Source organism: Telmatherina bonti, assembly GCF_933228915.1.
Source record: "Telmatherina bonti genome assembly, chromosome: 9".
Classification (NCBI taxonomy): domain Eukaryota; kingdom Metazoa; phylum Chordata; class Actinopteri; order Atheriniformes; family Telmatherinidae; genus Telmatherina; species Telmatherina bonti.
Window position 1 is genome coordinate 26,690,792 of NC_136627.1, and position 16,366 is coordinate 26,707,157.

The 16,366-nt window shown below is 39.7% G+C and overlaps 1 protein-coding gene across 1 annotated transcript in view; it reads left to right on the plus strand.

The window, feature by feature from the left end:
- The window catches only part of igsf9ba (immunoglobulin superfamily, member 9Ba), a gene marked incomplete at both ends in the record, with an annotated part of 67,793 nt that extends 56,286 nt beyond the window's left edge, over positions 1-11,507 (plus strand). The window contains 8 exons of the mRNA XM_079245775.1: positions 620-846; positions 1,182-1,266; positions 1,374-1,535; positions 1,804-1,849; positions 2,611-2,697; positions 4,512-6,131; positions 11,097-11,227; positions 11,299-11,507. Coding sequence (XP_079101901.1) covers positions 620-846; positions 1,182-1,266; positions 1,374-1,535; positions 1,804-1,849; positions 2,611-2,697; positions 4,512-6,131; positions 11,097-11,227; positions 11,299-11,507 — 2,567 coding nt within the window. The remainder of the gene's footprint in view (positions 1-619; positions 847-1,181; positions 1,267-1,373; positions 1,536-1,803; positions 1,850-2,610; positions 2,698-4,511; positions 6,132-11,096; positions 11,228-11,298) is intronic.
- Positions 11,508-16,366: the final 4,859 nt, after the last annotated feature.

Here is a 16,366-nt window from a genome sequence, read left to right on the forward strand (position 1 = left end):
TTTTGCTCAAAACCCTTTTGAACACAGTCTGATACTTGTCTTCCGCCCCCCAATAGATACCAGGAAGCAGAAGATTATACATAATAATTTTGACATATCTAATCGTAATAAATGGTAAATATTCCCCAAAGGCAAAAAAATGTTCTTTTTATTTGTTACATTTTGTAAAAGGGCAGAGGAAAGACCTCATATTTAAAAAAATGGGACTTTTCTTACCATTTTTCGATCGGGCTTTAAAGGATTAAAGGGTGTGTTATTATCCTGATACATTAAACCTTAGAATGAACTTTTTCACGTGACTTTATTTCAGTCTTGAACTAGTTGCCATGGAAATTTCCCTCAGAATAAACTGTTTTCACTAATATGTTTCTTCTTACACTAGCCTCATATTCTCATCTGTCTAAGCTTTACTTTTTTTAGTGCTAACTATCATATTTATACAGTCAGGTGCTGAACACCTGGTCTGCATCGTGGTAGCAGAAGGATGTTTGTATGATCAAACATTGTGACCATGAGAGCATCACCATTGCTTCCAAACATGCAGGAGTAACTAATGCGGTAGCGTACTGTGAATATTGTTGATCAGTGTTTATTTCTAAAAGAAAATTCGGGTCTGCAGGCTCTCCTCTGGGTACCCCAGAACCACTGGTGCTTCTTACTCCACCACGGTGCCTCACAGCCAATCGCACGCAGCATGGTGTTCTCCTCACATGGCTCCCCCCAGCCAACCACTCCTCACCCATCGACCGATACATCATGGAGTTTCGCCTCGGTGAGAGGTGGGAGGTTCTGGATGACTTGATCCCATCCACTGAGACCGAGCTCATAGCAAGAGACCTCATTCAGGTCAGTCAGACACAATTTTAAATGAAAAACCTGCAGTTCATGAATAAATCTCAGAGCAAAGATTGGGGAATGATTGACTACAAACCTAATTGGCGCATCATTTTTATTTTACTAAACCCACATTTAATGGAGCTAAACCTAACTAATCAAAATGTTTTCTATTTTCTATAAAGGTTGAATTTTTTATTGTAAAAAGAACCATCAAAATGAACGTATGCTTTCATACACTTCAGTTCATTTTGTTACTCTTCAGTGTCAGACAGAAACTAGCTTTAGATTCTAAGAACAGCTAATGAGATGAACATAAGAGTGTATTTGGTCCATCACTCTGACAGGACTCCTGGTATGAGTTTCGAGTGATGGCGGTCATGGATGACCTGATCAGTGAGAGCAGTAATGTAGTGGGAGTGTCTAGCACAGGTGAGTGTCTTTAAACAGAGATGCTTGATCCATTGTGAAATATAGATTTGTGAGTTCTTCTCTCTTTTTTTTTTTTTTTTTTCTTACCCTCTTTTCCGACTCAGCAGACCCCTTCCCTGCTGTGGAGTTGCCTGAAGAAGGGCTGGCGCGGCCTGTGGTGGCAGGTGTTGTGGCAACTATCTGCTTTCTGGCAGCGGCAATATTGTTTAGCACTCTAGCAGCTTGCTTTGTTAATAAACAGCACCGTCGAAAACTCAAGCGCAAACCAGGTTGGCTTCTCCATTTACTTAATAAGCATAAGTGATAGTTTATGTCTTACAGTTGATGGCTTGGTTATTGGGCCAACAGTGTACAAGCAAACTTGCCAAACATAATCACAAAATGAATATGAAGTCCAAATTGGTATTAAGTGTTTTTGTCTTTTTGATATAGTGGTGTTGGCCTTTTTTTCTAGTACCCAGGAACCCAAATTCCTGGCATCTATTTATGTTATTAAGCAAAGGAAATGCTTAATTTAAATGATGTTTTTCCTCTTAGATCCTCCCTTGTCTGTGACACACTTCAGGAAAAGCATTGAGTCACCGTAAGTAAAGACATCTTAGAACCCCTGCAGTCTGCTAGAGGTGGCTATTACGATTAATCTTCTCTTACACCTTTTACTAAAGCTTTCTATCAATGCTTGCCGTGACAAGGCAGAGAATTTAGAAGTAAATGTCAATGATATTTACAATTAAAGTCAGTGGATCTAATTATTGTGCAAGGCATGCTTTCTCCTCTGCCCTTTAAAACTGAGACATGTTGACAATAGAGGGGTAAATGACATGTAAATAAAAAAGAAAGCTTCTTGGAGTGTATGCAAGAATGTGTACAGTGGCAACCTCTAGCAGAACATGGGCAAAAATAAGTCAAGCTCAAAGCTGCAAAGTCAGCATTTAAAGCATTTTACCCAGAGTTCCCCAGCTGCTGTGTTTGTATTGATTTTTGATCCATCTGTATCTTTAACTTCAATCGCTGTGTGCTTCCTGCATGATCCTCTGTGTTTAATGGTGCTGCTTTTTTGTACAGTATCAGCTCTCCGTGTGTATTTGTCTGTCTGTAACTCTTGTGTACACATATGACTGCATTTAAAAAAAAAAAAAAAAAAAAAAAAAAAAGCTCATTTCTGGTAATTATGTGTGTGAATCCCATTCAGAGGGAAATGCTTGTGACTTTAGATAAATGTAAATGATCAGTATCGGATCACTTTTGTCTGTCTTTATGAAATGGTCCAGGCAGGTCAGGGAGTTTACACATAAGTCTTAGTTAGAGATAAACCAGGCCCATGTTGTTTGTCTCCCATCGCAGGCCTCCTCTCACTCCCTTGCCAGGGGTAGAGCCCTGCTGGGACGAGCCTGCCAGGAGCAGTTTCTTGCCCCCGCCGGCCAGCCCCCTGTGAGTGCCTGCCTGCACCAAAAAATAAAGTGTGCTGCACTGCACTGGCTTGGCTGCATGGTTAATGCATTGTATAGAAATGACTGGGTAGTGATAGCAGAACCTACAGTAGTCCTGGCATATTTGCATGCACAGACGTTCACAAACCATACAGGGAGTTTATTGTATTTGCTCCGTTGCATGTGCATTACAGTACTATGTATATGCACTCATAGTTTGCAATAAGGCCCAAATTAAGCCATACCCATCAAATATTTTTTATTTATTATAAACATGTTTTCAAACAGTAGGTTTTGTTTGGCTAAAAAATAATTTTCATAAATGGCAGGAGACATTTTGGTCTTCAGTTCCCTTGAAAGATTCTGGATGCGACAAAAGCCCGGATTAAGTCTGTGGCACTCTACATCTTTTTTCAGTAAACCATTTCATGAGCACTTTGGCAGGATGTTTTAGGTCATTGTCTTGTTGGGAGGTGTAAAATGTCTTAAGGTCAATTTCTTCAGAAGAATGCCCCAATTTTTCTCTTAAAACATAGAGACTAAGTTCATCTTGATGCACTTGGTGGCAACAAGTCACGGTGAACGCTGCACATATCCACATATGCAAAGCAAGAAGTTCTTCCATGAGATATGTTAAAACTCACCAGGCCTTGGTGAAAGCACTTAGTCATAAACTCATGAAACAGAAACTGAGTGGGACACAGTTACATGAAACTTTCAATACCAAGTAAAAATAAAGTAAAACCTTTTTTTTTTCTCTTTTTTTCTACTCACGCAGTTGATCCCACAACCACAAGGTTAGCTGTAGAGCCAGACTTAGTTTTGTCCTGCTTGAGCTGCTGTAATAACGTGGCAAAAGAGCAATATGATGGAGAGGTGAGGGGGGTGACTGGTGGTATATTTTTATAGAAATTGCTCATTGTAAGGTACCAACAACATATCTTATTTCTGTGTAGGTATACAGTAATTTAAACGGTTTTCTGTCAGTCTCAAAAATAAATAGTAAATCCACAGACTCTAAGGAAAAAAATAAACAAAGAGAGAGCTTTAATGGATTTTAAGTTCCCCTGTTAGAGTCCAAATGTGACTTAGGTGGGACTAAGATTCAAAGTGATGACAAGGATGCCTTTCAGTTTATATGATTTATATAATTTATCAGCAATGTTTTAAAGGAAAAAAAATTATGCCAATAATAATACAAACTTTAGTATTTAGTAAAGTATTACTTTATTTTCTAGTTTTACCATTTTAAGCCACTCCCATGACTTATTTTATTTCAGAAAGAAAAAAATTGCCCAATAAAAATCCCATATACATCAAAATTTAGCAGAAGTATGAACAATTTGGGGCTTTATTTATGATGCATTCACTGACACATAGCAGTAAATGTTGACTATGCTGCTCCTGGTGTGGGCAAATGAGGCCTGGTTATCAGTAATCTGCTTTCCTCCATCTGGTGTCGCACATGGAATTTGGTCTCCTATTTGCTTGAGAAGATGTAGATTCAATAGATCTATGGTGCAACGTCATGGTTACATTGTTTCCCCTCTCATCCCATCATACTTGTTTGGTTTATTTCCTAAAAAGATCTTGTGTCCACCTTAAACTGGCCATTATCATGTTTTTCAATATGGCTGCCTTGATCAAGTGCTTGGGCTTTGTATTGTACCATCTGTGAAGTAACTGCAATCATCTCTATTTATTTAAAGCAGCAGAGTTGTTGTTTGTTTTTTTTCTTTAAACAAATTATTCGCCCTTTGTTTTGAACTGCTTTGCATCAGATTAAGCATGTGCATTGTCTCTGCAATGTTTTAGGTTATCGTCGGGTAAGATAAGTCCGGAGAGCTCCCCTCCATCTCGACCCCGCTCTCTTTCATCGGAGGGTTCCCACGGACCAGGCCTGTATGTCAGAAAGCTGCCCAGCCCTCAGAGAGAAAAAGACAAAGAGCTCTCCTTCTATAAGAAAACCAAGCGTGCCATAGCCAGCAAGAAATACAGTGTGTCCAAACATGAGGCAGAGGTCACCACGCCCATTGAGCTAATAAGTCGTGGCCCTGATGGGCGCTTCGTCATGGACACCAGCCCACCTCCCCGCCGCATCCAGGGCTTCCCCTTCGCAGAAGAGTCTGACATGTACCCTGAGTTCCGGCAGTCTGATGAGGAGAATGATATTGACCCTGGGCCTCTGCCGCCCATCATGCCCACACTGCGGCCCCAGCTGTCCCCAACGTCCTCCAGCCTGGATTCAACGCAGCCCCCCACCTACAGCCCCCGCCTACACAGGCCGATGGAAGGTATGAGCTTTGCAGAAAGCAGTGCTCTTCACGCCTCAGGGCAGGCCCCATCCTCCCGCTACAGGGGCTTTCCCCAGGGCCCATTCTATGGGTATCTAGGCAGTCGTGCTGAATCAGGGATTCCACCACCATTCTACATGCCTGACATCAGCCCGCGCAGTTCTGCTTTGTCCTCGCCCCCAGGCACCGCTGAGGGACCCTTTGGTTACCCCTCAATCCCTGAGGAGAGTGGAGAGATGGAGCACCATCAGTACACTGCCTCGGGCCATTCTCTGTCTCACACACACAGCCCTCCTTCCCGCTCACCTGAAAGCTGGCAGCCTCATGAGCTGCCCTTCCTGGGTCTAGAGGGTCCACGGTTCATATACCCACCTCACCATCACCTACATCATCCCCAGGACCTCCCTGACCCACCCCCATACCCTCCTCACTCTTTACCTTCTAGTCGCCTGCACCTCCCTCCTCTAAAGGATCCAACAAGCCCCGGACTCCTACAGCTGGAAGTCCCAGTGGCTCCCCCAGGCAGAGACAGGTCCTTAGGGCCTCCGGTTAGGCGTTTAGCTATGCAACAGGCCCAGAGTCTCGGCCAGCTCAGACACACAGCCCACGGTGTGGGTGTACCAGTGTTGCCTTACCCTGACCCGGCAGCCCGCGCAGGGAGCCCAAGCACAGCCCCCAGTAGTAGCCCTCAGTCCTGGCTCAGCCCGAGGGCAGGGCGCCGGGCAGACCCCAGCCTACCCCCGCTAGTACTCCAGCCCTCCCGTCTCTCTCCACTCTCCCAAAGCCCACTTAGCACCCAGCCAGGTTCCCCTGATATTTTAGTGCGTCCCCCCCCACGCCCTAGCATCCTCCGCACCTCTCGGTCTCTGGAGATGCCTGAGATCACCCTGCAGCCCTCGTCTGGTGTCAGTTTCTCCCGAAGGTCCTCTCTGACCACCTCTCCCACTCAGGGCGCCAAGCAGCCCAGTCCCAGTTACCACGCCCACATGTCCTATGCCTCCACTGCAGCCAGTTATCCCTCCCAGTCCCCTTCTCCCCCTCCAGAGGGCAGGGATGTTTTCGGGCAGAGGCCATCCCAGAGAAGGACAGAGGAGGAGATGCTACCCTCAGAGCCCTCCCAGCTCCAGATATCAGCCTCAGGGTAGGTGATCCTTTCCAGTAGAGAATAGTCATAAACTTTTTTTAAGGAGGAGACTTGTCCTCCTCGTCTGTTCTCTTTTCCAAATTTCCCACACTTTTACCTCGATGTTTCCATTTAGGAATAATTAAGATGCATATTTACTTTAATATGCAGAAGGCATGTAATTGCATTTAGCACACACTGTGCCAGTCCATAAAAAAAGAACTTTAACTTTGGGAATTTAATGGCTCAGTAGGATTTTAGACATACAATATTTTTGTATTTCTCATTTGATATTGTACATTTAATCTTAAAATATGGACTATAAATGCAAATGCTAGTAAACTTAAAAAAAGGTCACATTTAAAGCAATAACTTACAGCTGCTAAAAACAAGCAAGATTAGTGTTTTTGAAAATATCTTTTGTTTAGCACTTTAAAAAATATCAAACATTAAATGTGTTTTCTACAGTTTGATCTAAACTAAGTCTGACCTATTAAATATTTAATAGTATAATTGAATAAGGCTGTTGTATTTTGATTCTGTATCTAACATGTTTTAACTTAATAGATCACCCCTTAAATATATAAGCTGTAACTAGTGACTTAATTGATAACAAACAAGTAATGCTTCAGTTTTATTTGTGTCACCCTTTGCCAGGACATATGATTTGTCTCTTTATTCATTTTTTTTACAATTTGAAAAAGATCAAAGATTATATAAATACACGCACACACACACACACACACACACACACACACAAAGACGTTTGGTTAAGCTAAAATAAATCCTGGACAAATATATATGTTTTCTTATCAATACATCAAAAACAACTACTTTATGTTGCGAAGTTGGTGCTAACTCTTTATTGTTCTCCAGAAAAAGTATTTGATTTTGTCTTATTGTTCTCCAGAAAAACATTTAATCTTCCTAGTTGTTTGTGTTTAATAGCATACTGTGTGTCTGCATATATATATATATATATATATATATATATATATATATATATATATATATATATATATATATATATATATATATATATATATATATATATAGAGAGAGAAATATACATATATATATATATAGAGAGAGAGAGATATATACATATATGTATATGCAGACACACAGTATGCTGTTAAACACAAACAACTAGGAAGATTAAATGTTTTTCTGGAGAACAATAAAGAGTTAGCACCAACTTCGCAACATAAAGTAGTTGTTTTTGATGTATTGATAAGAAAACATATATATTTGTCCAGGATTTATTTTAGCTTAACCAAACGTCTTTGAAAACAATATCATACATCTTTCATCTTTTACATTGGATGCATTAGAATAAAGAATAATATTCTTGGAAATCTTTGTTTTTCAGGGAATTGGTTAACAGGGAGTCATACAACACATTTAGTCTCTTACATCATAAAATTTAGATCAATAATTGGGCACAAAGGTAGATATTTAGACACAATGCATTCTCACCTGCATGGCTGAGACTTCTTTATGTATGCCCCATAGAACTTCTTTACAGTGCACACTCCTGAGCCCCTGACACCCATCTTACAACCCTAGAAGCTACAGTCTTATGTAAGCTAAACAATGAGGCAGAGACTTGCTCCTGCACTATCACTGGCCTTTAAGGGAAAGTAGCTTATAGGGCTGCTGCTTTATAGAGGGTAAGGGTCTTACCTGATTTGTTTTTGATTGATCTCAGCTATCTGGGCAGCGTTGTTGTGACCCGGTCCCCTACGCCGCAATAGGTAAGGGTCGGACCCATGTCTGAGAGGGGAGGGGTCAGCAGGGGGAGGGCTCTAATCACTCTCTCCTTTAAAGGGGAATCGCTTTGGGTTGTGCCTCTGTGCAGGATTCAAGTGAAGTACAACTAATGGTAATAATGACTGCAAGACACATTTGTCAATACAGTTCCAAGGCAGAATCAGCCTGCTGTGGCGTAGGCTACAGTAATGAGGCTTGTGTGCAAGCCTGAGGAGTGGTTTTGGACTGTGGAAAAGTATTTGATTTTGTCTTTTTCATTGTTTGAATACAGACATGTCTCCCTGCACACAAAAAAAGAAAAAGAAAAAAAAAAGCCTTGAATCAAAAGAGGACGCACATGAATGATAGACTGGAGTATTCCCCTTTAAAGTTTTGTTCCATGTGCAAAATGCCATGCATGCATTCTCTAAACTTCTCTCTTCGACCAAACAAATAACAACAGTTCTCAAACTAAATTCTTTGTTACATCTGTTGTCCTAAGTGCTTTCGTTTTTCTGTCATGTGACTGTTTTTTAATGGCCATTTCCTCTTCCTGTCATGTGACTTGTTCTTTAACGGCCATTTCCTCTTCCTGCCATCTCCTCCTGTCAGCATGGTGAAGCCTCTGTACGCAGTGTTCATGTTTCTGAAAGTGTGCTGTATAGTGTTTATGTCTCTGGAAATGTACTATATTTTTTCAACACACTGTGGACGCTGCACACAGTTCATTTGAAAATGGAAATGTCCTTAATCTGTCCAGGACTGTTGCAATTCTCAGATTTGTCTGCCCCTCTCTGCTAATGGCTCTCGATCTCTCTCTCCACAGTGACAAATGATGGACAGCGTCTCTAAAGCTTTGTGTTCCTATGCCTTTTGAAACAGCACGTTTGGCACAGCTTGACTTAATAAGAGCATTACGTCAGATTTTGAAGCTGCTTGTATTTGCTCATAGAGCCGACGCTGAACTTCATAGAGCTGAACTTAAGTGTTAAGAGTTTTTGAGATTAATTCTGTTGCATCTTTTCACGAGCGATAGACAACAAAACCAGACTTTTCATTATGAGGTAATGCTGCTGATAAGACAGACTGTAAAAAGGAAGATACTTATTTGGATATGATTATTTTGTGCTGGTTAGACATTGATTGTTTCCATTTAACTCAGCATGTATCACTCATGAAATGAAAATAGTTAAGGTATAAGAAACAACTTCATGTCCTTTTTGCAGTTTACAGCTAATATTAGCAAACTGAGCAAACAGATAAATAGTACGTGTACCTACCTGAAGGGGTCTGCAACCTTTTCTGTTAAGGTCAGCTTATTAACTAAATAATAAAACAACTTTGCTAACTCATTCATGATAATTGTGGAGTTGCAGGAGAATAATTTGTACACATCCTCTCACCGACCGATTCATTCAGACATAGTTCATAAATCTACCAGGGGAAAACTTCCTCCTTAATGTTTTACTTTAAAAAAAAAAAAAAAAAGCAGAATTAATGTCAGTGATACTTTGAATGTCAGAATGTAGTCAGAAAAAAATACTAAAGTTTGTAAGACGCTATCTGATAGTTAGATGTGATGTAAGCTCCAACAGAGGGCGCTCTAGTATCAGCTGGATCCACACTTTTTTTTTTTTTTTTTTTTACAAAAATGAAAACCACTAAGGAAAGATATCCAAAGGTAAAAATAGTACACGTCTAAATTCAAATAAAGACATGCAGTTTTATTTTTAAAGTTGTTCACATCAGAACTGTTGGGAAAAGTTACTACCCCAATGTGTGCTTCTGACATAGTTGCCCATTTTGGAAAAGTTGCCCCTTTAAACAGGTAATGTCACATGGACATATTCACAAGGAGGCATTCAGTATTCCTTTCCGCTCCCTGCAGGTAAACTCCTGCTTGGTCTGAAGAGACTGATGTAAAATGACAAAATAAGTTGTTACATTTTCTTTCACAGGGATGTTCAAATTGTTTTGTATAAATTAACAATTTGGTGTGACTGATGTCCAAGTGCAAACAAATGATAAAGAAAGCCTCCTTTTATTTTCTTATGATCTGAAATATCACGTTGCCCTTAGTACATTTTACAAGACATGCTTTTTACGTTAGATCAGGAGTGACCAGCTCCGGTCCTCCAAAGCCAGAAAAAAACAGTCTCTTTAAGTTAATACTGTCTAGCTGGGCTAAATTTGCTCTGAAGTCAGTCCTCGAGGGCCAATGTCTTGCAGGTTTTTGATATATCCCTTTTTTTCGACACACCTGGCTCACATTAATTTGATCCAGCAGCCAATAAAGTTCTGCACAGTGACTGATACATTTGAGTCAGGTGTGTTGGAACAGGAATACGTGGAAAACCTGCAGCATTGTCGCCCCTGAGGACCAGAGCTGGAAACCCCTGGGTTAGATGTTACTGCACCCTCTGTTGTACTGCAGCTTACAGACCTCTCCGTGTAAAGTCTGTGAATGTGGGTTCAATAGAATGTCGACAGACGTTAATCATAAATTTAAGCCTTTTTAAATAAATCCCAGTAAATATAATCATGAGGCGTTTGTCAAAGGTTGCCGACCCCTGACCTACAGTCTACCTAACAATGGAGCATTGGAAATTTTCAAGATAATCTGCTTGCAGGAACAGTAATTTAACAGTTCCAGAAATTATTTTCATTTTATGAGTTTTATACAGCAAAGAGATCAATAATTCCTGTATTTCTGAAGCAGTCACTATTTAAAGACCCAAACCTGAATGTGTGCAGGAACCCGAGTTACTCTCTAAATTGTTATGCTTTTGTTACGAAACAAAAAAGAATTTAGATCAAATTTCAATTACTGAATTTTTTTTTTTTTTTTTTTTTTTTTTAATATATTTCAATCTTGGACCGGGTCTTTAATGTTGTGATTGTTTGAGAACAATAATAATTCCACCAAATCCACTTCCACCTTCTGTCAACTATTCTTTCTTTCAATTTCTTTCTCTTCTCGTGTTTTCTCCTCTTTGTCTTTCCTTCATCTAACTTTTACCATCCATCAAAGCAGATAGAGTTTGGAATTTCATCATCTTAGAGAAACAGCTCTCAGTAGAGCTTCAAGAACTCATCCAATCATGCGATAGCATCTCCCTACTGGAAGTAGCAATGAAAGTGCCGTTTCTGTGTTTTCACTGAAACGTGACCAAACACAACTGTGGGATTAATGCAAAACAATATATGCTGTGCTGTCTCTCGTCTTTTCAGGGAACCTCTAGGTGCGTCTAGTGATACTGCCGGGTCTGAGAGCTTACCAGCACTGTTACACCACTGTATTACTAAAGCCAAGGGTGTGGCTGCCAACAACAATAACAACACATCATCCACAAGGAGAACAGGTTCGTCTGACGATCGGAGAAACGAGAGACAAAAGATTGATGTTACAAATGATTCTTTATTCCTCTTGCAGATGTGTCTCCCTCTCAGACCCTGCAGCAATCTCAGACAACCCAAGAGGGAGAGGATCTCAGCCTCCACAGAAAGAGGAAAAGGCAAAACAAGAAGAACCCCTACCACTATTTGACCTCCTTCCTGCACCGCAGGCAGTCTGAGGAGGACCAGACAGGCATTCTGGCCAGTGCAGACTCTGAGGGCCCTAACTATGGGACTCTACACTGACCCGGATACTCACCAAGCCATTGGACTCGACTAAGCTGGCCCCTCCTGACAAAACCTCAAGTCGGCCCTCGCTGCTCCGCCACAGTAACAAACAAACATGTTTCTTATAATCTCTACAAGTTGATCTGTGTTTGGGGAGCGGGAACCAACACGCCGATGACTCCGGGGTTGGAAATCTCATCTGAAGACAAGAACTATGACTTTTCTGAGTTTTTCCCAAAACTCCTCTCTAAGGAATTCCACTTGAAAATGCTCTGAAAATATATAATGTATATAAATAGAAAAACAAGGGAATTAAGCTTCCTCTTACAGTAATAAAATGTGTTGGTTGAGTATGTCACAACACATTGAAGATTTTTCACACACTGCTCTTTGGGGGTGGGATGGGTCCATATCTTTAGGTTTTTCAGTGATACAGCGTACTGTTAAGCCTGGTGCGTCCTTGTACAGGGACTTCAGTGTACCTTTCCTACATTACAAATAGCGTCAGTATTTAAATACAGGGTTCTTACCACAAAATATACCTCAGAGTAAACGCAGAGTTGCTGTAATTCTTGTGGTATACTGTATGTACTTGACCTTTTTACATATGAAACGTATGGATAAAAAGGTTTATATCAGTCAACACTCATTCAAATGGATAATATGGCCTAAACGTTATCTAATTTAGATCATTTAATTATTGGTATTACTGGCATAATGTGTTTACTTTGATTTGTGATCCAATGCCAACCGTTAGAGAGTGTCTTAACATTAGTGCTTGATAGCTCGGTGTGTTTACACTCACTGTTGCAGCATATCATTAAGACAAAGATCATAGCCTTCATGAGATCTCTTAAAAACTAATTTGGGACTTTAATGCTCAGCCGTGGTTGGAATGAGGAGCGACATGACAAATTGGGAATTGTATGTATGTATTTCATTACGAAGGAATCATTTGTGAATTGCGGCACATCTCCGAGTGCCTTTTTTTTTCTCTCCATTTTTGCCTTTTTTTTTTCTAACATAAACTGCCTTTTTCCTTCGCCTTCTCATATTTGTCTCTAGGGAGTGGGAGACTCCGGTATTGTGTGTTGTTTTACTTTTTCTGCCAAGGACACATTGGAGGATATGCTTACAGAGGATGCATAACTCTTTAGTTTATTTGAAATGTGGGTTAACTGCTTCAAATGTATAAGTAACAGAACAGCACCAACATGAAGAATACAGATGTTTAAATAGGAAAAAATAAAAAAAATAAAAAAGGCAGGAAAACACAAGCATTGTACATGCAAATAGAAGACACTGGCACAGTGGGGATGTTGATGATGATGATGATGATGCAGTTAGAATGGGACTGCTTCAGAGAGCCGTGAACAAGCAATGGGACATATCCAAACAAATGGCCACCCTGACTGTTTATCTTTAACTGTATATTATTTGCTAGCTACTTCTGTATGTTTGTTAATTTTTTCAACACTAACCGATAATGAATGTATGTTTTGCTGTACAGGAAATGAATGTCCCAGGTTACAGTGCATTGAATGACCCATTTACATTGCTTATAGCGCAGCTGCGATTGATGAGACGACCAGTTGGCACATTTAAGTCCAAATTTCTGTACGCAGTCACACACAGATTCTGAGCCAAGTTCCCTTTTGCTCTGTTGGCTACAGTAATGATATTTTTCATTGTGTTGCTAAGGCTAATTCAATCACTCAAAAAACATATCAAACAGAGTTCCATCTCCTACCAACAAATCAGAGGTTTTCCACTAAATATCCACGTGAATGAAATCTTTAGGCAGGTGAGAAAACGACGATTGCCTGAATGTGAGCTTCAAAGCGCATATTCTACTTTAACAAATTGGTTTCGTGTAAAATACGAGGGGAAAAAAAAATCTATATTTGTTATGTACTGTACATGGTGTGTATTGTATTTGTAAAGATAAACCATGTTCTACAGGAAGAACCTTCTCGTATGAGGATGTATGAAAAGATGGGAAGGATCCCAAGTAAAAAGAAAATTAGATTATATATCAAAGTATTTGCTTACAGTACGGCTTTAAGTGGATAATGTTTTAAAAACATTTTAAGGTGCCTAATTTGTCATACTTTAGCAGACATTATTTTATCTCAAAAGAAAAGAAAACTTAATGTTAGTACCGTACAGTGTATAATTGCCATAGCCCGCTGGCTGCACAAGTTGAGTAGTATTTTCTCTGATGTATAGTATGTGGATGCCCATTGGGGAAAGCTTTAGAAGCAGAAATGTGTTGCCCTCTATTATATTTCTGGAACAAAGTAATACTGTATTTTGCCCGTTCATGAGCACACATGTAGATTCACTCCAGATCTCTTCGCCTTCACGTGTCCAAAGCAAATAAAAGGAAAGAAATGTTCTTTTTCTAAGAGTAACGGACATGCTGTAGTCATGTACAAAACGTGCTGTGGAGGAAATTGTGTTTACATTAGTTTGATGAAGAAAAGTGTGTTAGGGCATAGTTGCTTTGAACATTACGACTCGGTGCTATGTTTAACTTTGTGGTGCTGTAGAATAGAGATCTGAAGATTTCTTTTTTTTTTTTTTTTTTTTTTTCCGTTTCCAGAAGCAACTTTTTCAGCCTTGTGTGTTTGAGCTAAACCAGCTCCTTTAGCCACTATAGGTCCTTATCATTACAGTGTGACAACAGTGATAGACAATACTGCAAAGTAGACGTATAACCTCAAATAATAGACTTGTGACATTGAAATGAACTCAAAATGACCTGTTTTCTATAGTGTGTTTGCAATGTCTGTCTGTGCTTCCAAGGTACCCTCTCTAAGGTATATTTGTGATGATACTGAGAATATTAACCCAGCCTAAAAGGGGAAACGTAACCTGACTTAGATTAGTTCTTGCCACAGGACACACGAAGAAGAAGAAGCTGAGAGCATTGTCAGGATTTTTCTACACACTTCCTGTAGGTCTTTGGTTAACAGCACTTTTTCAAGCACACTACTGCAGATGCGCCTCACGTCGTCCCACCACCTTTTTAGAAGGAAGAATTCCTGTTAGTACTGTACAGTATAGCCATGAGCAGTCCACCTTTGTATTTCTTCTCCTGGCAGAAAGGTATTGGAAAAGCTCATACATCCTCCCCGCTGATTTTTTACAGATGGATGTGGTTTTCCAGGCATTTTGTTTTCCTCGCATATTTCAACAGAAACATGTACAGTTTTTAAGAGGGCTGCTTTGGATGTACTGTTAGCTAAGTTTTCATTTTTTGTTATTTTCCTCTCAGTTTTTTCTGCTTACAGCTTTTAGTGCATCACTAGTTGCTGGTAGGATGATACGTAGAACTGATTTGATTTCTTATTGTATTAATCTTGCATGTAGAGACAATACAAAAACTCCTATCTAGCAATCATTCACGGCCATCTGAGCTGGTTGTTATTGGACGGAAGCTAGAAGTATGTAGTATTTTCTATATTCTCTGTTTTTTCATGTGTACCAGCACTGGGAAACTAGAATGTATAATTATCGTAGGCTACAATAAGCACTACATCGTTGACTGTTTTAGCTAATGCTCATATTCAAGCAAACCAAGTAGTGCTTCAAGGAAGAAAATTTTTACCACAGTTCATTTCGCTTCCATCCACTGAACTCTGTGCTGTACATCACATGTTTACATTCTGTATTATATGTTTCTATTTTTGTGCATAATCTGTCTTCATTATGTTCATATGTAAATATTTCAGAGCATTTTTTTTTTACTTGTTTCTCTTTTATAAACTGATAATCTGATGTATCTGATTTCTGTTACTTTTTTTATTTTAATTACCTTTTTTTTTCTGTCACCGCATCATGTAACGCTTCACTTAACTTTTTGTAAGCAATTAACTCATACTGTATGGTGCTGTACCAAAGCCTTATGTATAATATTTGTATTACTTTTTTTTTTTCTCTTGTTTGCCACTGCTGTCAAGTGAAATCTGTTTTGTCTAAGATCATGTCTTACTTACTCTTCATGTTCAGCTGCCATGAATCAAGTTTCTTTTCTTTTTTTTCAGTTTTTGGGTAAGCAGAAACCTGAATGAACTATGATGTAAAAACACACTAGCCTGTTACCGAACTGGCCTGGATGTACAGCAACAGTCGCCATCACAAGCCTTTTTAGGGAAAATGCACAGGCTCACTCCTGGTGGCTCATCATGACGTAGACATGGGCCTAGCACATGATCTATGCTCTATCTATGGCATGTCTGTGAGAATATGAAAGCAGTGTTGTATTCATGTCACCATTATCATTTTAATGCTTAGACCCATACAAAATTTTCCTCTCAAATTTTTGTATTTTGATATAATAAAAAAATCAAAAGAGGTTGAATTTTGTTGTGTGGGTTTTGTCTTGAGACTGGAATATGGAGGTGCAGTTCACATGCTGGACACAGGGTGTAAGTGTAGGCCAGAAAGCGGGGAATGTAGTGAGCCGATGGAGGGCGTCTTAATCAGGTCAGGGGCTTTTTAAAAAATATATTCTAGGACACACCAGCCAGAGCAGCACAGAAGTGCCAAGTTTCACTTTTTCTTTTTTCTTTAGATGACGAAAGCTGACTGATATCATTTGAATTTGCAGTTTTATCGGACAAATGCATTATAATTTGGAACAAAGGAGATAAAAGACTTTATTCAAAGGCATGCTTTTCAAGTGACATCTATGATGGCATCTCCACTTACTTTTTAAAAGAATGAACTGTGTGGTGGCCGTGTCACAATGAGGAAAGCAAATAACCTGAGAAGATGAAGTTTTGACCTTTGTCCCTTTGTTCAAATTCCCTCCAGGCAGGCTAGAAAGCAAACAAATGAGCAACCATCTGTATTCACCTGAGGAAAATGAA